The sequence below is a fragment of the Calidris pugnax genome, unplaced genomic scaffold (genome assembly GCF_001431845.1).
Source record: "Calidris pugnax isolate Ruff unplaced genomic scaffold, ASM143184v1 scaffold53, whole genome shotgun sequence".
In the NCBI taxonomy this organism is placed as follows: Eukaryota; Metazoa; Chordata; class Aves; order Charadriiformes; family Scolopacidae; genus Calidris; species Calidris pugnax.
Window position 1 is genome coordinate 1195989 of NW_015090792.1, and position 22414 is coordinate 1218402.

Consider the following 22414-nt stretch of genomic DNA (forward strand, 5'->3'; position numbering starts at 1 on the left):
AAAAAAAAAAAAAAAAAAGAAATTCCAGTTTTTTTACAGTCCTATAAGAATAAATTAACCATTCTAGAAACTTTCCTTTAAGGAACGCCACCTCTGTAAAAGCGTACAACGATTTCAAAATTTCACCTGATAAAATACATTAAGTAGTATAAAGTAGCAGAAAAGATGAATAAACTGTCGTCTCAGTCTTAAACATTTGCCACATATTTCACATGGTGGGGCCCAAATTACATTCCTTCCTCAGTTTCCTATATAGGGGTCACAAAAAAAGAGTCATTGAACAGGTAAAGAATGAGATTTGGGCTGGGCAGCTACAGGGACATGCTTGTGCCTGGTTTTTGAAAGGCAAGGTGAGATGTCACCTCATGCTGCTTAAAGCCACTTGACTTTGAACACTTCATTGACAGCCACGGCAGCCCCAAGGGTTTACACATCAGACCCTTGTGGTAAAGCAGCCCAAGGCGTGGATTACAGCAATACCCAAAATTAAGCACCTGCACATATTTTGTAGGGGGTAAACAGTAGGTCACTTCTACTGGCAGGGAAATTCACCCTTGCAATTCTGACCAGTATGAGCAAAGAGGCAGACAACCACTAACACCTTGCAAATTCATTGCATATCTGTGCTTTTGCATATTTTATGATTAGCTTTTGACATACTTTGTGTTTGACATTGCCTATCCCATCTAATGTCATGTACTTCAACACTTTCTCCTGCAGTGCTGTTTAGGTGCAAAACCACTGCCTATTGGTTTTGCCCAAGGGTACTATAAACTTAGGGTAGGTCTTTACATCAAGGAAATGATAGAGACACTAAATCCAGCCCAAGTTGGTTCGCAGCTGTGACCACAACAGCATGAGCTGCGCTCCCTCTGAACAGAGAGGACAGTTAACTGAGTTAAAAACATCATTACATCCGGCTCATGACTTTTCACACATGACAGGGGCTCCAGTTAATTGTGCAAACAAGACCAGGGCTATTTCTTAGTTTTTTAGGTAGCAGTTGGACTAAACTTCTTCCTTTTGCACAAAGAGCCCACACAAACAGCAGTTTGCCTATGTTATAATACCGATTTCAGTTTGGGAAACCAAAATCAGAAAGATCACAAGAAGCTTAGTTTTATTTGGATGTAAACCAGCATCTGACCTCCAAAAGGTATCAGAGGTATACGCTAGCACTTGGTTTTCAAAAGGTTTTACTTACTTGTATTTTAAGAGCAGCCACTGAACAAACCACAGTCCTACAAGGATCATGCCGTTGATTTCACAAATAGAAAAAGCCCATTGCACTCGATCAAAGTGATCAAAAAATGCATCTGGTAGGGGAGGCTGCACCTCCTTGGGAGGCACTCGTTCGTGAACGACTGAGATAGTCACTGTGGTAAATATGAAACAAGAAAGTGCATAAATAAAAGCCAGGAAAGTCTTGCCCCATTCCATAGGATACTGTGAGCGCTCCGGCTCTGGCATGGGGATCTTGATCATCTCCTTCTTATACCCATTTGGCATCCCGTTCAGCTTCACTTTACTGCTGAAGCCGTTCTCGCGTGCAGTGTTGCTGACGCTGACGCGGATGTGCCCGTTGACGTGCCCGTTTTTGTGAGCCTCGATGTGGTGAGCCATTTTTAAAGTTTCAATCATGTGCAATAGCCGCTGGCCGCTGTCAGAAGACACGCGGGAGAGAGGTGTCTTCTTAAAATCCTCCTCCGTGAGATTGATCAAATCCTGCCCGGTGAAGGTCTTCAATGGCTCACAATATTCCGGCACCGCATTTTCCGTGAGCCAATTTGTCACCTCCTCGGGTGACCACAGCACCACTTCTTTCATCTCTCCAGGCAGCTGGGGCACAGTCTGACATCGATTTTAAATTGGGCAGCAGTCACTGCGACTCCAGCGCATCAGAAAGCTCCTCCTTGGCTTCATCTTGTCCAAGGAAGCAGTTTGGCAATAGGCAAGTCCCTGTCTCAATTGTCTGATACGAGCATCCAGGTGTTGTGGCAAACATAGGAAACTGGTCACTTCATAACTGTGTTGGCACTCTTCTTCCTGGGGAGGAGAAAAACCCAAACCCGGTCATTAGGATAGCATTTAGCAATAGTTTGCAATTCATGTTTAAAGACAAAATGATTGCAGAAACAATAGCTGGACTCTGGCATGGAGCAGACTAGCTGAATTGAGCTCTAGCGCTGGACGCACAACACTGTCCCCTCCGAGCTTCTTACAGATTTCTCAAGAGCTGTAAGTCTTGTATTATAAACACCATTTTGTGGCTGTGGGAAGGACTCCTCCCCGCTCTATATTTGTTAAATTTTTCTATTACTATGCAGCTCTGGTCCATAACCAGTCCCCAAACGCCTCTTAAAATCACACACAGCAAATGTTTAGTGTTATCTGTGTCACACACCTTCTCTCCCCCTTACAGACTGGTGCAATGTGTTGCGCCCAGTTATTGAATAGGAAGCCTGGCTTGTGTTCTGCAAGGCAAAAATATCTAGTGCACCACAAACCCCACTTTTCTACAGGCCAGAAACACCAAAAAAAATGCTGTAGATAAGCAAGGTTATACTCTCTGGGCCAAAGCAGCAGCAGGAAAATCAATACCCAAAGAGGTGACCCTAAAACCAAACCAAAACATTTAGGTTTGCAGGACTCCAGCAGATGTTTTGCAGCTCTTCAAGGTAAATTTTACAGTTTCCATGCTATAATTCAGTAATACACTGCTACAATATACTGCTATATTATACATATTATATATGTGTAGTATATGTACTATTGTATATATAGTATATACATATATATGTATATTATACATATTATGTATGTATAATATACAACAATATACTGCTATAATTCAAATAAATATTTGTCATCAGCTAAAAAAGGAACCAGTATAAAATGAATCTTTATTAAAAGAGGGAAAAAAAAAGGAACTAGGTAAAAATCTATACCCCATTAACCACCAAAATAGCTTAGGCGGCTTAGAAAAGCTGATCACTTCCAATAAAAAAATTACAGGAAAATAGATGTTACTTGCTGGAACCTCTTCTTGCATTTTTGACCCACAAGCAACAAAAGCACTAGCACAAGGTGGTGATCACGTGGCAGTGAATGCCACCAGCAAATTCCCAGGTTGAGATGTTTATTCAGCAAACAAACAAAAAGAGTCTTCCCTAGAGAAATGAGAAGAAAAGAGTGAGAAGCCCTGTCTCCAGCCTGCCTTCCCACGGACCGGGTCTCTCCTGCAGGATGCTGCGGCATCAGAGACACAAAGTGCCCTAAAGAAAGCAACAGCATGGGGAAAAACAGACTTCAGATTTTCAAGACCATATCACGTCTTCATCAGCTTAAAGAATATTTTTAGCCTCTTACAAGCTACCAGATGCTTGTGTTTCACGGCGGGGAGCAAAGCTGCTGTTGAGGAAAACCAAAATAATCTATGCTACTGGAAGGATTTGAGAAATGCTACAGAACAGATACAGAGCTACCCTCCTATGCAAAACGTGACCATGCTTCACTTCGGTATATTTTTTCACCTGTTACGTCTAAACTGAGCAAAAAACACACGGTGCAGTTTTAAATCTGTTCCTCTCTGGAATATCTGGTGATTGAGAAAAGAAAAAGCTTTGGGTGAAGGACTGGCAGTACTTGGCGTACACCACCTCGCACTTGCTGGGCATGCCAGGGACATACAGGTATGTAAATCTGTGGAGCAAACAGGGATGAAGATGAATATTTCCCCTTGTGAATATATTCACTGTTTTAAAACAACAGAAGAGAGGATACAGCTCTATTTTCTTTCTTTTTTTTTTTTTTTTTTCAGTGGGATTGTATGTACTGAGGAAGGCTTTTGGCCATGGATCGCTTCATTATTCAGGTTGTGTTTAGCAAATTGGTATTTAGTTACACAGCTCTGAACATGGAAAAAAAAGGATGGATTGAATTATGCATGTTAACCCACATTAGAAACTCCTACAAGACTTTGACTGAAGGAGAGCAGCTCAGCTCTTCCCCACACCAGTCTCTGACCTACTCGCTGTGGTCGCATTGTCCCAGGGCACCTGAAGTCCTGGGTCTGGCACCAGCCACAACACAAAGCTCAAGGGTGAACTCTGCACCCCTGCTCCGTGTCGGGGAGCGTGGGTGTCACCAGGGGAGCGTGGGTGTCACCAGCAGTTACGAGAAGATGTTTTGCCTCCAGCTCCCCCTTTGGCCTCAGCCTGTCCATGCCAGCCTTGAGCCACCTGGTTTACTAACGCCTGTGGCTCCACGGGCTCAGTGCAGACCGAGGGGATGGAAACACCTCCACCTTTTTGACACCCACAAGGTTTCACTCTCAAGCAATGCACTGGGAACTCACAACTCAAGGAGTTGGCGTCTAAGAAGGACATGGACCTGATGGAGAGGGTCCAGAGGAGGGCCACAAGGATGATCAGGGGGATGGAGCACCTCTGCTACGAGGACAGGCTGAGAGAGCTGGGGTTGTTCAGCCTGGAGAAGAGGAGGCTCCGGGGAGACCTAATAGCAGCCTTCCAGTACCTGAGGGGGCTACAGGAAGGCTGGGGAGAACCTGTTTAGAAAGGCCTGCAGTGACAGGACGAGGGGCAATGGCTTCAAGCTGGAGGGGAACAGATTTAGACTGGAGATGAGGAGAGGGTTCTTCACTGTGAGGGTGGTGGAGCACTGGAACAGGTTGCCCAGGGAGGTGGTTGAGGCCCCATCCCTGGAGATATTCAAGGAGAGGCTCGATGGGGCAACCTGGTCTAGTTGGGGGTGTCCCTGCTGACTGCAGGGAGGTCGGACTAGATGGCCTTTGGAGGTCCCTTCCGGCCTGGACAATTCTATGACTCTATGATTCTATGTGAAGGAAAATGCAGCACACGCTTTCACACTTGTCACAACTCAGGTTGGAATCCACGAGATGCAGCACCAGAAACTGCACACTTAATAGACTTGGATATTAAGAAAATTTGGGATATTAGATTGGATATTAGAAAGCATTTTTACACTGAAAGGGTTATTAAGCCTTGGAATGGGTTGCCCAGGTAAGGGGTAGAGGCACCATCCCTGAAGAGCTGACATAGTGATTAGAGACATGGTTTAGTGATGGGGGGGGGGGGGGGTTGTATGGTTTTTTCTTTTTTTGGTGGTGGTGGGGTTTCTTTGGTTTTTTGTTTGTTTGTTTGTTTGTTTTTTGCTTGTTTGTTTTTTTATCAATTAGGCTGATGGTTGGACTAGATGATCTTAAAGGTCCCTTCCAACCTAGACGGTTCTATGATTCTATGACTTCTCTACCAGCTTGCTGTTTCCAAGGGTAGCACCTTATAATCTTGGTAAAGCCCCAAGTTATTTATTTTTTAACCCTGTTACAACTCCTGGGTTCTTGGTCTGCAGCAGAACCTCCTTTCCCCATGCCATTTGAAAGCTACGTCAGCCGTCTCTCCAAGTGTCGCTTTCTGAACACTCTGCTCACCACGAGGTGGGGCAAGATTAAACCTTTTCCATTTTAAACGCTGGAGCGACGGAATCACAGTTTCCTAAATCACTCAGAAAGGAGGAAAAGACCTTTAACCATCATCCCCCCAACACACCAGCCTTTCTGTGCAGCCCCTGCCCATACACCACAAGCCTCCTGCGTGCTTAAGGATTCAGGATCCCAAAGACACAGCGCAAAGGGCTGCACTGATTACTGTAGATCACTGTCAGGAGCCTGTAGCTGACCTTCAAATCACATCTCCTTACTGACAATGCATGTGCATCTCCTGCCACGGAGATAGTAGATTTTAAGACGAGCTCCATGTGGAGCCTAGGAACAAAAATCTGTTTCCAGCTTCAAACAGTGTTCTGATACTGGCACAAGAGTCATGATATGCTGGTGTAAACCCATCATTCCTGGCCCGGCAGTGTTATGAGAAATAGCAAACGTATGTGTTCTGCAGTAAAACTGCAGGGTTTAGCAATGTTGCTAAAAACTACAGTCAATTCAGAAACTTGCTTGTGCTTTAAACTCACCATCACTATTAAAGGTACGGGACAAAAGAATAAAGATTGCTCATCTACAATTTTTGTGTCTTTATGGAATATAAAAGCTAAATATATCTCCTAAGAGTCTTTGTTGGTCTTAACAATGAGAAATCCCATCTCACACCCAGAGGCACAGGCTTTCATCCCATCTCAGCTCTGTGGATGGACAGACAACTATGGCACCGGGTTCCCCAAGGAGCAAGAGGGCACTGAGCAGAAAGCTTCAGTCCTGGCAGATGATGTTTGTGGGAGCAGGAGTGATCCCAGCCCCCTGCTGTAACACCACCAGCACGGAAATCACTGCCGGGCACCTTCTGTAAAAGCAGAGTAACCAATACCCACGGGAGGAAGGCTTGGAGGAAAGATAATACTCTGCTAAGGACACAGGCCATGGAGTCCTTATCACTGAGAGTTAAAATGAGGAAAACCAACTAAAATTTCTAACGAACACCTATCATTCAAACCTCCATTTCACAGCCTGTCTAATGGGGGAGGAATAGGCAAAAGCTTCTTTACTAACACCTTTCAGCTTGTCACATCAAAAATACCTTGTTTTCTCTCATGTGTTCATGAAAGCTTGATTGGGTGAGGTTTACAGAAATGATGCAGGAGACTACTAGCCCTCGCTGGCCCCCTTGCTTCCACAAAAGGTCTTCTCCTGCCTACACAAAAGCTGAAGACAGAATGTAGGGATGGGCACCAGCTGCTGCCAGGCCACATCCACCAGCTCAGCTTTGTCCCACTGCTCCAGCAAGGCACAGGGACAGGGCAAGGGGATGGGCATCCACCCATCCAGCTCTGATAGGGGTTGTTAGCCCAGGCCAGGCAACAGAAACACTCCCTCCAGCCATGGTGGTGTGCTCTCCCCCTTCTCCCCTCCCCAGCTCCTGCTCAGGAGTGGGAGCTGTGATGGGTCACACCTGGACTTCGGGGGACGGCCGGCAACGCAGCTGGAGTCTGGGCGTGGGGACCGAGATACCTGGTTCCCATGGGAATATGGCTCTAGGTCAGTCATCTCACTCTAGAAATAGTGGGCAGCCCCAGAGCCCTCGGAGCTCTCCTGCACGCCAGGGTCTCCCCTTGAGTGGGGACACTCGCTTAAGGCTCTACTCCTTGAGGTTGAGCAATTCCTTGCTGCAACAGATCCATGGTAAGTGACTAATCGCGTGCTAACTCTGAAATCTTAGCTAAGTGATAGAAAGGATTGATTGTGCATATATAATCCTTTAGCCATAAACCGCTGACCAAGCCTGGGACCAGGGCTGGATCCAGCCTCACCCCCTGGTGACTCCCCTCTGGGAAGGAGTTTAGAAACCAAGGGGGTCCTTTCTGAACCTCGTGACTCAATGGGAGGGTCTCCTTGACAGTGTGTCTGACCTTGTCCTCTCTGTGGTAAATAACCAAGCGTACCTTCCCATTGAATCTTGTAAAACACTGTCACATTCACTATCAAACTTTGTTAAATCAGTGCTTTATATTAATAAATATTTCGCTGCTTCTCTCCTACGAGTGCGGTTAATCACTCCACCCGCGACACCATCCACAACAGATCTGCTTCATTACAGAACCTGTATCTGATAATGAATTATAAATAACAATGCGATTATCATAATAATACCAACTGCACTATGATAATGATGCCACGTAAAACCTGTATCTCAAAATACCCACACGACAAGACTGAGCAGGATAAAACAACTTCAGCAAAGGTCCCCACCTTCTCGTATTTACATGACCTTCTTCCCCGTTCCCAGCAAACGTTATAGTGCTAACTCAAAATTCTCAGATCCTTTTCCACTTTTCCAACAGGGAGTATTTCCCACCCCCACTTCAATCTGACCACATGGGTGCTGTAACACCACGACCACAGCCACCCCAGTGGGGGAAGCAAGTATTTGAGAACCCGCTACATGACCTTGTGTATCAAGACCTGTTCTCTTTTGCATTGCTTGGCTGAGATGTGGTTGGGCATAAGGACCGAACATGGGAGCATCCATCTCTCTGGCTAAAGGACGAGATAATCAGCAACAAATCATCAGCTGGCTACACCCCCACACCTGGCTTGGCGGCTAAGGTGCAGGAAACTGCAGTTTTCTGTCCCTGCCTCTGCCTGGAGGACAGCTAAGCACTCGCACTGGACATCACTGCTTCAGATTTTGTTTCAAAATCACGGGCTCACCACTGAGGAAGTGACGGCCATTCCCTGGGAAGGTGGCACGAGACTCTGTCTGGGATGGCTGCAAAATCCATGGAGCAGTAGCCTCTCTCCACAGCCCCGGAGCTGGCTGATGGGTGAACACACTGTTCCCTATTACCCCTACATTTGCAAGCAGACAGCATTACATGTCTTGCAATTAACATCGGTGAGACAGAACCACATCCACCTAAAACAACAACAAAAAAGACACCTCAAACCAGTTTGTTCGTCTCCAATCTTCTCCTAAAGCACTTTGAAACCTAACTGAAGAAAACCTAAGTCTTCCCAAATCAGATCATGCCTTCCTCCTGTTTGTACAGTGCGTTTATTCTCTAAGCGAGGAACTTTGCTGCCAAGGCAACAGTCACTATAGAAATCAGTAAAATAACCAGCCATTTCAGAACCAGCAATAAGCTCCTCACCGGGAGCCAAGGAGATTTTCAAATCCTTTCCGAGGCAGTGGGTGTGTTTCAGTGGCAACACTGAGCACCCTTCCCAAACACTCCAGCACAGCTGAGATGATAAAACCATTAGCAAAAGGTAGTGTTAAAACAAGCGAGGTCTAGGGATAAGCACAGTTTGAAGAAAAAATAGTGACATTTTCTCCCTTGGAAAACAAACGCCGAGATGCACGCTGATGATGTGTGCCCAGATGTAAGCAGGAGAAAATCAAACCGCTGTCAGGACTGAAGTTTTAGTGCTTTAGAGAAAGCAACCCACAGGTGAATTCCCCAAACCCCCCCGGTGAGCAGAAGTTGCACGGAGCCTGAAGACTTTGGATGAAAGGTGGGAGCTCTCGTCCTGCATTTTTATAGCACAAACCAAACTGCTCGTAACAGCAGGGTCTGAGTCACCACTAAAGTCACCTCCTCTACTGGCAATGTATCGTCACTAACAATAACGCTCTGACACCTCAACAACTGGACATCCTGTACTTGCAAACCACCTCTGCACGCCAATTTACAATGAAAGGGTGAAGCCAGCCACAAATTATGTGCTGGATATCACTACGAACTCTCAAGCAACGTACCAAATTGCTTCCCTCCCTTCAGGACAGCTTTCCTTCCAAGCCAGAGATTGCCCCTTGCAAAAGGCTGCACCACTAGCACACAAGCGACTGCTGGCATTTCAAACATTACAATAAAGCTGGTTTTGTGCTTTAAATACAAATATATGCAAATACAAAATATCTGTAAGTATAAAACTGAGGTACAGATAGGCTCATGAGTTTCACAGAGCTTCGAGACAGGTTTCCAAGGTCAGTCCCAGGTGGAAAACATTGCCCCACGGACACAGAGTCAGAGCAAGCAGAATTACTACTACGAGAAAAAGAAAAAGAGAAGCTGGGATCAATATGTGAAGCAACGCCCACATGCCCTGAATAGCTACTTACGCAGCTTCAGAGAGAAAAAAAAATTGCCTGCATACTACATAAATCCCTGAACAGCCCATTTTTTCTAAAGTACTCTATAGCAAGAAGAAAAAAAACCCTCCATTGTATATTTCCTACCCTAATTTAACAACAAAAAAAGAAAATCCACTTATGGGCAGGGATTTCAGTATAACAGGTCTGAACTGAAGCCTGGAGCACAGTGCTGAGGATTTCCAAACAGAAGTACTTGCATCAGAGCGGAATAACCAAACAGCTCATCTTCAGAGCTGCTGAGGCTCTCTGCTACAGCCCCGTGCCACCTGCAACGCCTGGGTGATGTGTCTAGGTACACACACCCACCAGCTCTGTGCTAGGTGACAGAGACACCTGACCCCATCAAGCCTCATCTCTTTGCTGCTTCACAGCCCTACATCTCTTTGCTCAACTTTCTTCCTCCCTCGTCTTCTTCTTCCTCAGGCTTGGAAGTAGTTATGGAAACCAGCAAACACTCACAAGAAGGCTTCAGCTGACCTCATCACGGGAGCTGTTGCTAAGAAGGGCTTTTGTTTTGACACTAAGGAAATCCTGCTTCCAGTGATCCGGGGGTGGAAAGGATTGGGGTGGGGAGGGCAGGTCCTGCCTTTGGTTTAAGTTACAAACAATTATTTCAGACTGAAAAGTCTCCTCAAATGCCGGAGGGAGAGCCAGGCGCCAGGCCCAGAACCCCAGGGGGCACCCGCAGGAACAGCGACGGGCATCCCGCCTGCAGCAGGGATAACCCATGCACACAGCTCGTTTGTATCGTGTACCACCATCCCAAGGTATACATCCAAAAGTAAAGGAACATCTGCGACAAAAGCCAGATTAATATTAGCTTATTTTTGAGTGGCTGCAATAGGAAACCCATCTTCCAACTCCCCGCCCCAAATGCTTTTAGCTCTGCACAAGAAAGATGCAAATAACACCACAAAGTTGATTTGCACGAGGGTGGGACACCGCACAACAATATTCTCCTCCTAAGAATATTATCTTTGAGAGAAAGTGGGCTTGTGCCCAGGGGTATGTGAAAATATTAACAGATGGTGACAATTCCTTACACGCGGGTGATCTGCTTCGACACCAGGGTCTTTAACTCTTCAGTGAAGACTTCTACAGCAGGACTCAACACACCCCCCGCATCGGTCACTTCTTCACTATGCACAAGCCAAAACACCCCACTGGCGTTGTGCTGAAAGCCTGGCACAGCTGGTTTCTGGACTGAAACAACCCTGAATCATAGAATCATAGAATCATTGAGGTTGGAAGAGACCCTTGGGATCATCGAGTCCAACCATCTCCCCTACTCTACAAAGTCCTCCCCTACACCATATCCCCCAACACCACATCTAAACGTCCCTTAAACACAGGGACGGTGACTCCACCCCCTCCCTGGGCAGCCTGTTCCAATGCCCGACCACTCTTTCTGTGAAAAATTCCTTCCTAATGTTCAGTCTAAACCTACCCTGTTGGAGCTTGAAGCCGTTCCCTCTCGTTCTATTGTTAATTACCTGTGAGAAGAGACCAGCACCAACCTCTCTACAGCGTCCTTTCAAGTAGTTGTAGAGAGTGATGAGGTCTCCCCTCAGCCTCCTCTTCCTCACACTAAACAGCCCCAGCTCCTTCAGCCGCTCTTCATACAATTTGTTTTCCAGCCCCCTCACCAGCTTCGTTGCCCTCCTCTGCACTCGCTCCAGCACCTCCAGATCTCTCTTGTGTTGAGGTGCCCAAAACTGGACACAACACTCCAGGTGTGGCCTCCCCAGTGCTGAGTACAGGGGCACAATCACCTCCCTACTTCTGCTGGTCACACTATTTTTGATACAAGCCAGGATGCCATTGGCTTTCTTGCCCCCCTGGGCACACGGCCGGCTCATATTCAGCCGTTTGTCAACTAGAACCCCCAGGTCTCTTTCCTCCAGGCAGCTCCAGCCACACTCCAGCCCCGCGTGTCCCCGGGCTCCGTGGGCTCGGGCAGCAGCGAGCCCTGGCGCTGTCTCCAGCATGGCCGAACAGGGGCCACATTACGCCTTGGGATCTGCCTCAGCCGGAGACAGGGCAGAGCTGGAAACAGAGCCCCGTGTCCTCGTCCAACCTCCGCGGTAACCCCCTTACTAACCAGGATGAAACCATCCTCTTGAAGCTATCCAAATCTCCTTACATTTATACACACACAACAGAAGACCTCTGAAGAAAAACAGATGCGGCACTGAAAAAAGCAGAAAAAGTGGGTTTACCCCCTGCAAGGCATAGAAATGTGGAGAGGATGCGGCAGGGCAGAAGGACGGAAACCAGAAAGCCAAGAGAGACTAAATGTTTGTGACATACTCTGTATTTCAACTCTGTTAACCAAGGTCAGGTGGTTTGGGGTTTTGGGGCACTTTTACCTACACTGAATACCTCAAAAGCATTTATTATTAGAAAGCCAGATTTGTGATGAGCCTCTGGGAATCTAAGTAGTAGCAAAAACTTTTAAAAATAAAAATAAAAATCAAACCACAAAGGGAGATTTTGCTTAAGGAAACTGAGGACAGTATTGTGACTGATGGTAACACGGCTCTAAAATGCATACACTGTGGTATTTTGCCAAACCAGCCATGCAGATTGGGAAAAAGAAAGCCAGATGAAAGCACAGTGAAAGAATAGAGCCTCGCTGAAGGCTTAAATCAATTAACTGCCACATTTTTTTAATATTTGTGTTTGTTACTGGACACGTATTAGACAGCATCCAGAGCACAACAGTTGCCTTCCTCCAAAGCAACTGCCTTCTCCTGAGTTATGACGAAAGCAAAATAAAACTGAGTTTACACACTCAGAATCCCAGCCTAGAATAATGTTTCCGTATTCCGTTAGAAATATAAATATTTTATTTCAAATATACTACTTTTGAAGTCTGGCACATCAGACCCAGATCAAAAAGACTCCAAGCCTCAAGAGTTTAAATATGAATTCTATATATCTTTATGCAAGATGCTGTTCCTATTCATAAACCTATTCAGCTGTTACTATTCATAAACCCACCCAAAAGGCAAACCATGAACATTGTTAGTTTTCAATGCTATTAACCTTGTAAAACGAAACAATTCCTGGGTTTGTTTTTATGAACGTAGTTTCATCTAACACATACTGATCCCTGGTGTGAAACACAGAAAACCACAAGTATTCAAGATTATTTCTGGTTTAAATTATCCTAATCCAATTTTTGAACACATATTCCTCCTCTTTCCAGCAGTATCCGTTCAGAGTTGCACCATAAATCAAATATTTAGATCTGGAAGATGTGTATCTGTATGAAGAAGAGGAAAGCTCTTACTGCACATTTGGTCTAGAACAACCTGAAACACAGGAAAGGCTAGGAAAATGTAAGAAAGAAAGGGAAGGAAAAAAAAAAAAGCATTTTTGACTGCTAATAAGTACAAATCTTAATGATGGGAACTTGTCTTACTAGAGCCAGATCTACTGAAAATTCAGACAAACTGCCCTGGTACCTTCCTTTTGTGGTTAATGCTACAAGCAAGAAAAATCTCTCTGACCTCACCTGCCAAACTTCAGCCACCTTCCTCACTCTCTTCACCACGAGTCACATGGATGCCAAATCTGGCTTTTGCAGTGGAGATCTGCCTCTGGCAGCGTCCAGCGTGATGGCAAAAACGCACTCACCTTCACCCAGCAAAACCCAGTGCAGCTGGAGAGACAACACACCTCTCCTCTCCCAGGCCAGCCCTTCAGCATCTCCTTCTTCAAAAGCACGTGTGTCAGAAAGGGATGGCAATTTAGACCAGCGCTATTCCCCGCTCTATGGGTCCCAATTTTTTTTTGCCCTATTGCAGCTAATTTCATGATTGTTGCTTGGTGTTTCAGGGCTGCTGCTGCTGCCACTGAATGTGACACTTCAATGCTGCAACAAGCTCCAAATGTCAGAATCTGGACTTCAGAAACTCAAGATATTCCTCCCCCAGCACTGTAAAGTAGCTTTATCTCTGTATCAGACTCCAGATCTTAAGACCATAGACTAACCAAACCCAGCTGCTCCCGATACACGTCAAACATGCCATCTCTGCCATGGGTTACCCTGTGACACCAGCAAATCCTGCTTCAATAGTTTTGCTTCTGACAACAATTCAGCAGCGAACCCAAAGAAAAAGTACACACAAACATCCTCCCTAAAACGTTAAGTGTTCCTAACATATTTAATTGCCAGATATTTTAAGAGCACAAACCAACATTAAAAACACACTTGCTGTCACGCTGACAGTGACTGTGTGTACTACCAGGTATCAGCCAGACAATTTCCAAGACCACAAGCAGAATCACTTGAAAGCATTTTAGAAAATAAGAAACATGTATCTTGATATCTAACTGCTCTGGAAGTTTTTCAATAACTGACTGAAAGCCTCAGAAGCAAGTTCCTCCTGCAGACATCCAACTACCTCTGCTTTTTTTTTTTTTCTAGTGACACCCTTGAGGTACAGGAGATGCCCGTTAGCCACCCAGCGAGTCCAGTGACAATCCTGGGGGCTACCTCGGGCAGGGTGGCTCTTGGCCATCTTTTCTTCTGCAGGTAGTGACTCGGCTGGCACACTGAACACGAAAGACCGGATGGCTGCATAACAGATTCACCAGGCCAGCTGGGAGGTTCTGAACGCTTTAATTAGATTAGTTCTAAAAGTAACCTGTAATTCCAGCCAAACAAGAGAATCTCAGCTCGAGGTACGAGGATAGTACAACTAACTTGCATTCATGTCATGGAAATTAAGCTACATTTAAAAATGGTATTTAATGAAAACAATATTTCAGCTCACAAACTTCCCCCCAGAGAATATTATCATCTCCTACCTACCCATAGCCCATAAAACTGCTGCAAAGTGACTCACAATACAGTGCAAAGCTCAGGCAGCAGCTCCTTCACAACCGGAAGAAAATAGAAATAATTAAAAATACTGAAGTCAGATGCCTCTGAGGTGGTTGTTCATGTGACACACCTCTCTCTGCACCAGAAGGGCTGGAGGGGTCAGACCCAGCCTGCTGCCATCAGCACCACCAGCCAGCTGCTAGCACCAGTGCGCGGCCTCGAGCAAACTCTGCTTACTAGGCAAAACATTTTCTTTTAACCAGAAGGTGAACCGAGCTGTTCATTCTAAACTTCTAAATCTCCTTATCTCTTCCTCTCCTCTCCTTTTTTTTGGGGGGGAAGGGCCATCTGTCAGTCTGGTTTCGGTAAATTTGGCTGAAACCATGACAACACTATGAACTGTATGATGCACTCCTCAAAAGCTGTTTCTTTCCATTAAATTGTACATTAGGCAGGAGGAGCTAACGACCGATAGCGCAGCACAAGGCGTCATGTCTTTTCCACGATGCAGCCCGACGTGAGCCCCCAAGGGCCCCGCACGTCGCAGCGCACACGGGGCACGGAGCCGCTGTCCCTCCCTGCGGGGACCATCCCCGCGCTGCTGGCAGCAAACAAATCCACTTCCTCAGATCATTTCAGATTGTTTAGAAACTGAAAAGCTGTGTCCACCCTTGAAAAAAAAACAACAAAACAAACAAATCAGCATTCCTTCCCAGAAAGCAGACACACGAATTAACCATTAACCAACTGTGAGGGTAGTGGAGCACTGGAACAGGTTGCCCAGGGAGGTGGTTGAGGCCCCTTCCCTGGAGATATTCAAGGGGAGGCCTGATGAGGCCCTGGGCAGCCTGGTCTAGTTGGGGGTGTCCCTGCTGACTGCGGGGGGGTCGGACTAGATGGCCTTTGGAGGTCCCTTCCGGCCTGGGCAATTCTGTGATTCTATGATTTAATCAATTAAGGGATGCCTGTCGCTCGGAAAGGATCCCCGAGCCACTTGCCTGCAAAAACAAGACTGGGCTTCGTAGCTCCTGTTACACAAACAGGTAACACACAATAAGGAGAACAAGCCCTGCTCCTCTACAGCAGCAGCAGAACTGCAGGAACCCAGCGGCACCACTCTCCTTTCAGCCACAGAAAGAGGAACCCAAATAAATTGCAGGGAAGGAGATGAGCGGGAGGGAGAGGAGGAAGGATTTACATCTGTGTCACGTGGCCGCTGGAGCTTTCTGTGAGCAGCGGGTGAAGCCCAGATTAGCAAGGTATTAAGAGAAGCAAAGGAGCAATGCCCATGAGGTGCAGCTCCAAAACAGCCAAACTCTGACCTGCCCCCCCGAGCGGAGCGACGCTCCTCGCTCTCAGTGCCGGCCGGGAAGCCACAGCTCTGCTGGCTGGTGGGAAAAAACGGGAAGCAGAGCGTGGTTGGAAAAAGCAGCTGAGGCTGAAGATAAAGATGAATGGCAGAGCAGATAACGAAGCAGCAGGCACAGGAGAGTGCAGTGCTCCTTTAGATGACCCTTCAGCAGCAAGACGCAAAAGGCTCGCTGGGAAGAAGCCCCTCTGTAGGTACATACTCAGAAGGTGCACTCTCTAGACATGTCCAGCAGGATGCAATATCCCTCCTGCATACCTCAGGGAGCAAACAAAACAAAGGGATTAAAGTTACGCTGGTGTTTCTGATCTGCACTGGAGCAGTTAGGATATTACAGTACGGTAGGAACTCATCTGACGAGGAGCCCTTGAGAGTAGGACACCAGTAACACAGCCAGCCACTTTGTGACAGGCTCAACGACTACCCAGCACTCCCTCAAGGCCTGGGAAATGTATATATGCCTCCTAAAGACATCAATAAACAGAACAGTTTAATTAAGAGTCCAAAACAAATAGGGACCAACCTGAGACAGCTGTTACTTTCCCTACACATCCCACGGTCAGACTGGCACTACAGGGCTACCCTTGAGCTGTGCTCTGACGTGCATCTTTTAGCTAAGTCCTGAGAACATCTCCGAGATCTTCTAAAGCTGATAAAATATAGCATTTTAATAAGAGGCCATAAAAGAGATCTTCCATGTAGAAAGATGGTGAAAATTCCACGTCAGTTCTCTGGTAATGACAGTGCTTCTCCTGCAAGCGATACAGAGCTGTTGAAATGACTACTGATGGAAAAAAAAGTACTATTTTGGAAACAACCAGATCAAGTACTGTAAAGTGTCCATAGCAAAAGATTTTAAAAAGTCACAATAATTTGCATTTGGAGTTTATTGATTGTGGGGGTTTTTTTGGTTCGGGTGGTTTTTGTGGGGGTGAGGCTGCATTACCAGAGATTGCGCAGAGCATAAATACTTTCAAAAGCAAATTTCATGTGTATTTTATTATCTGTCCTTAAGCACTCCAAAACCTTTTCATTGGGTCTGAAAATACCTACATTCACAAATATTTAATGTGGGTGACGGGATAAGAGTACTGTGGCAGAAATCCTGATGAAATATGCAGCTCACCCTATGTGGCACCACAACAGCACTAAAAAAAAGTGTCTTATTATAGGTTTTATTTCACGTCATTAGTGAAACAATGTAGGGACTTGATTTAATTTGATCCTGAGAAAAACTCGTGCTGGTCTGAATCAGTCTTTGGCAGCCAAATTACAAAAGCCTGACCCCCCAGCAGCTGCCTAGAAGTAAAAACAGAATCTCCCATCAAGTCCAGGCAATCAGCAAAGGCAAAGGCTGGAAGGTGAACCAGCCCAGGCCCAGCCTGTGCACGTGGGTATCGCAGCCTGTCTCAGCCCAGCTGAAACACAAGATGTGCCCTGCACACAGCACCGGGGGAGTTAAGATTTAAGGGGGGAAAAGGCTGATCTCAGACCAGCGACTGTAGCAGAGTACAAGGATATCATGGTTCCCATCCGTTCCGGGTGATTTCTCGCCCTCCCCAGAGGTCACAACGGGATCTGCAGGAGACAGGTTGTCAACAGTAGGGCTGAAGGCTCTCACTTTCGGGAGAAGTAATGAAAAAGGATCAATATTTAGAAGAGGGGAGTGCCACACACGGCGTCGGCCCAAAAATCAGGAAACTTGCATTTCCTCAGTACACTAAAAGCCAGTTTTTGCCAACTAGCCAATTTCCTTACACTCTTCATTAAATAAAATATGAAGGGCAGGCGGAGACATAAAATATAAATGCACACACTTCCACAAGCAGCAGGCCCTGTTATTGTAGATGCTGCATAAATCATTGAGGACACCAGGACTTACGTGCCCTAATGGAGGTCACAGGCTTCAGGGTCGGTTAGCAGGCAAGGAAGTTTTATATTAACAAGTGTTGCATTTCTATTCACCTTCATAATCACCCCACTTAGAAACAGCAGAAATCACTTTGGCTGGTGTATTATTTGGTCAGACCAAACAGGTGAAAGGCAGAATCAAACCCCAAGACAAACATCACATGATTTTGGCGTGGATCTCCACCAAACATAAAACTGGCGACGGGATGGCAGGACACTCAGCAGTCTGGCGATCAAGCCAGAACGGCCGAAACGATCCTTCCCCCACATTTCTCTGCAAAGCTGCCCGAGGACCTGACAGCAGTTATGAACTGCTCTATTGAAACCCCTTGTTGCATCTGTTGTGCAGCACTTTGCCACGCACACCAGCGCAAACACAATGTCTTTACGGTTTCAAGTGTTAGCAGTTAGATGTATTGTTTTGGCAAATTTCTCCGGGGAAAAGTAATAGCTACCTATAAAAGACTTGCCCCTAATCACTGCCATCCCCTTTTTCTTAATATTTTTTACTTCAGGCAGTTGACTGACAAATAATACTGTTGCAGTTCCCATGCTTACAATGCACGACTTCTTTCCTTTCTCATATTTGCAAAATTTTACCCAAAAGGCATGGCAGCTTTCAAACAACTGGTTGCCAGCACCTCAAACCTCAGCTGTGAAAACTAACTGTGTATCTAGTTGAAAACCACCTTTCACCTTGAAAATTAGGATGTGGTCTAAAATCTTGTCAGACTACCTTTCTACTGCTCCATGTGAGCGAGGTGGCCTTTAACTTGCAGCCAGATGAACAACTTCAGGATGAAGACTGTGCTTAGCTGTACAAGAGACTTCTCTAGGGCAGGACACACAAAGTCCCAAGACAGCAGTGCTCAGGTCTTTAAGAGATTCCACACTACTCTCTCCTACCATACAGGACTACAAAGCTCAACAGGTCCCTGCTAGAGCTCCAGAAATAGCAGGGAGCCACATTATCAGCTTGTGGCTGCCTCTTCCCCAGGTTATTTAGAGGTTTGACAGAAACTGAAAGTCATCTTCCTACCCAAAGTGATTTCTGAGTATAAAATCACTTCTGCTTTCCTGTTTTGAAAGGTACTTATAAGACAGGAGTTCCTCCCTGTTCCTAAACTCTGCATAAAGCTGGATTTATTGATGCAGACCCACGATTCATCAGGAGAGCAAGCTATAGAACACAAACCGTATTATGCTAGAATTGAGCAAAATCAGGAAGGGGGGTGTGTGTGGAAATCAAGAAGAAAAGTCAGGAGTATTCATCTCAAACTGAGACCTAGACAAAAACCAGTGTGGGTGTTTGTGCTCTCCTGCAGCTTTTTTTCTCTTTTCAGCAGTAGCAGCGTCCGTTCTTTCCTCCCTCCTTGCCTTGTTCCAGCCCTGCCCGTCAGACCCTCCCCAGCCAAGCAGCACACACTCCAGATTAAAGGTCAAGAGGCTTAGGAAAAAATGGAGAGGCTGTTGAAACCAGGGCAGGGCGAAACCATCACCCGAAACACAGGGCAGAATATTTTTGATAACTGTGTGAAAGATGGGCAGCAGCGCCAGCAGCCCAATAAGCCCCAGCAGCCTCCTCTTCCTCCTCCCCTTCCAAGGCTTTTTAAAAGGAGGAGAATCAGTCTGAAAGGATCCCAAGGACTGTAAATAAATTATGGACTTGGTCATCAATTAGCTCAGGCTGCAGTGAAATGAAAGACACAGTGGGCTCTGTAATCACTCAAAATAAACTCCTCTGACAGGATCGCTCCTGTGCTGATGGCTCAATTATGTCTGGGAAGACTGTTACAGAACATTAAACATTAACAAAAGTGTCTGAGTCTGCATTGCTTTTCTCCCAGATAAATCTAATTCAGTAACTGAGTACTTTTAGCTTAAGTAACCCTAAATTATTGGATCAATTCTTTTCCCACCTTTCCCTCCCAAGTTGCAAAGCCAGGCTATCACACACAGGAAAAATGTTTGCAAATAGTCCCTTTACTAGACAGTTTAGTTTTTATTATATGGGGAACATATTTTCATGATGTAAAAATATATATGGATTGGGAGAGGGTCGTTTATGTAAACTCAGTAGCTCAGAAATCAAAATGGGCAAACTGTTCTCCTGGGTTATGAGGATTTTACACCAGCCCCTCCAGCAGAGGTTCCTCATTTTTCTAAAATCCAGCCCCCAGCAAACAGTTCCACAGCTTCTGTTTTCTGAAACTGCAAGGAGAGCCGTGAAGGAGAAGAACTAACACAGCAGAAAGTCGCTTTCATTTCTCGTTTTCCTTTTGCAGGATATTAACTGCTTTTCATAGCTTCAAGTTTAACAGGACTAGAGATAACCTCACCGCCTGAAACGTCTCTCCATTCTCTCTCTGCAGCCGTACTAACACAAAACAAAGTTTCTCGAGGCTTGCCTGGGTCAGATCTTTGCTGTTCTTACTGAAGTCCAACAGGCAAACACGTTGCAGAGTGTGAACAATGCCACCATTTCGCTGCGGATTTAGGTAGGATGTGACTAGTTCAGAACAGCCATACCTATATCCCCAAAGAAAGGCACATGGCTGAGATGAAAAGAGAAAATTTCAAAACACAAAAGGAGTTAGAAATAATAAGGGAAAAACCCAGAGAGCTGGGAAGACTATGACTCTGAAGTCAAAGTTGCACCAAAACTAACTAGCTTGTGATTTTCCTACTAAATCCTCCTCATTCTTGATGTTCAATACTCACCAATCCCAAAGCATCAGCCTCCCCAATATAAATTGGATTTAACTGTGTTCAACTTCATGGTTTTTAAAAATTAATAAAGTATCACAGTGTCAGCATTCTTACTGGTGAAAAATCTGCCTGACTGCTAAAGTGATCTCTTAAATTTACAAGAAAACAGTGTTATAGATGTCACTGCATCAATGAACTTTTACTTTTGGTTATGAAAAGCAGCCCACTAACAAGAAAGCAAGCACGCTGAAGCATTCGAAAAGCAACTGAGTAAAACTATCTGCTTGTCTTCAGGATTCTTGTCCAGAAGCTGAAAGAGTAACTACGACTCTTAAATTCACTTTTAAAACACAGAATGATTCCAGTTTCACAAATCACAAATTTGACGTGATACCAAATTCTACCAAGCTCTGGAAATCCTTATACCTACATCTTATAACTACAGCCCCTTGAAAAGAGTAAGTGATGTTGAAGGCATTTCCTTCAAGTTCTTCTGCTCAGGGAAAGTGTTACGTTACAGGTTTTCTGAACTGAATACTATATAGCGAAATATTATTTAGCTATGTTGAACCAACTGCTGTTTTCTCTCCACCCTATCCTGTACAGGGAGTGCTTGCTGCTTTTTAGGATCCATCTAGGATGGATATCCGAGTTATCTGGAATGCCCCTGGATGTTTCCTTCTTCATTTGGCACCGAGCAGGATGATCCACTGGTTATCAGCCTGCGGCTGGGAGTGTTACAACAGGAGCTCATCTAACAGTCGAGAGGCTTGAGAAACCACGCTGTTCTCAAGGCTGACAAAGAGTTAAAAAAAAGAAAGCAAACAAAAATAAACCCAAACCCTGAAATCCAAATACAAAAAGAAAAGCATCAGGAAACAAACTTTTCAGCAATGAAAACAATGGTTTCCTTAACTGGCTTTTGCCCTTATTTTAGGAAAGGCAACAGAAAATATATCCAGACAGAGTTACAATGACCAGTAATAACCAGAAGGAATAGCTATAAACACAGAGTGAGGAGGTGCTGACAAAACACCATGTAACAGCCACTTCCTAAAAGCAATGCTTAAAAAGCCTGCTGCTTACAAAGAATATAATGTAGTTACCCTTGGTTTGTCTGTTGACTACCTTTTTCCTGAAGTTTCACATAATTATTGCAAAATAAAGTCTCATATAAGAGAGTGTAATATTAAAACCAAGCAAAATATTTACAGTAAGCGAAATGAAGGCCCCTGAACTTTTTAATGTGGGGTGGTTTTTTTTCCCAACTACTCAAACTCTCACGGTAAACTATCAGGATATGAACAATTCGAACAGCAAAGTAAATCCCCCTAAGGCTTTGCTCTTAACGTGGGTGCACTAACCTGAAGGAGCTCAGCCCCAGGTAGAAGGGGGTGCTGCGGCCGTGATGTGAAACCCCAGCGGAGCAGGCAGCAGGGCTGGCCTTACCCACACAAAGCCTTCAGCTGCTCACCTCGATCCAGCGCCGGCACCCGTGCCCCTCAACCCTTGTGCCTTATCTCGGGGGCATGGCCTCCCTCCGGCCTCCTGTCCCCACCCTCCTCTCTTGCACGGCAGAAAACTGCTCTTTTCCTGTTTTTTCTCCCGCTGGCCTGGCTGGCTGAACCAGCCGCGCAGTCGCATCGGCACGTCCTTCCCCTTTCAGCGGCAGCAGTGAGTTGTCAGAGCAGCTCCACTGTATGTTGAAACCATACCTCACGTTTCCTAATCTGCCTTTCTATTTTTAACCAGTTATTTCCCCCACCCATGCAGACAGCTGCAGAAAGCAGCTGGAGACAAGTGAGTGCTCCATCAGGCTGATTTTCCTGGCAAAAAGTCATCCACAGGCCGGCAACAAGTGGCCAAAGGGCATGGGAGCCGCTCTCAAACGCTGCCCTGAACCCAGGGCACAAGGCAGCCGAAAGGCAATGGGGCTGTCCTCCTGTT

The 22414-nt window shown here is 45.7% G+C and overlaps 1 protein-coding gene across 6 annotated transcripts in view; it reads right to left on the minus strand.

Moving 5' to 3' along the window:
- Positions 1–22414, minus strand: part of SGMS1 (sphingomyelin synthase 1) — a 122500-nt gene that overhangs the window by 15620 nt on the left and 84466 nt on the right. For 4 of the 6 annotated variants that reach the window (XM_014966641.1, XM_014966642.1, XM_014966645.1 and 1 more), the window contains one exon: positions 1205–2046. In XM_014966641.1, coding sequence (XP_014822127.1) covers positions 1205–1827 — 623 coding nt within the window. In that variant the 5' untranslated portion in view covers positions 1828–2046. Of the gene's footprint in view, positions 1–1204; positions 2047–16370; positions 16391–21831; positions 21977–22414 lie in introns of those variants that run through there. The other 2 variants (XM_014966644.1, XM_014966646.1) reach the window with 2 other exon arrangements.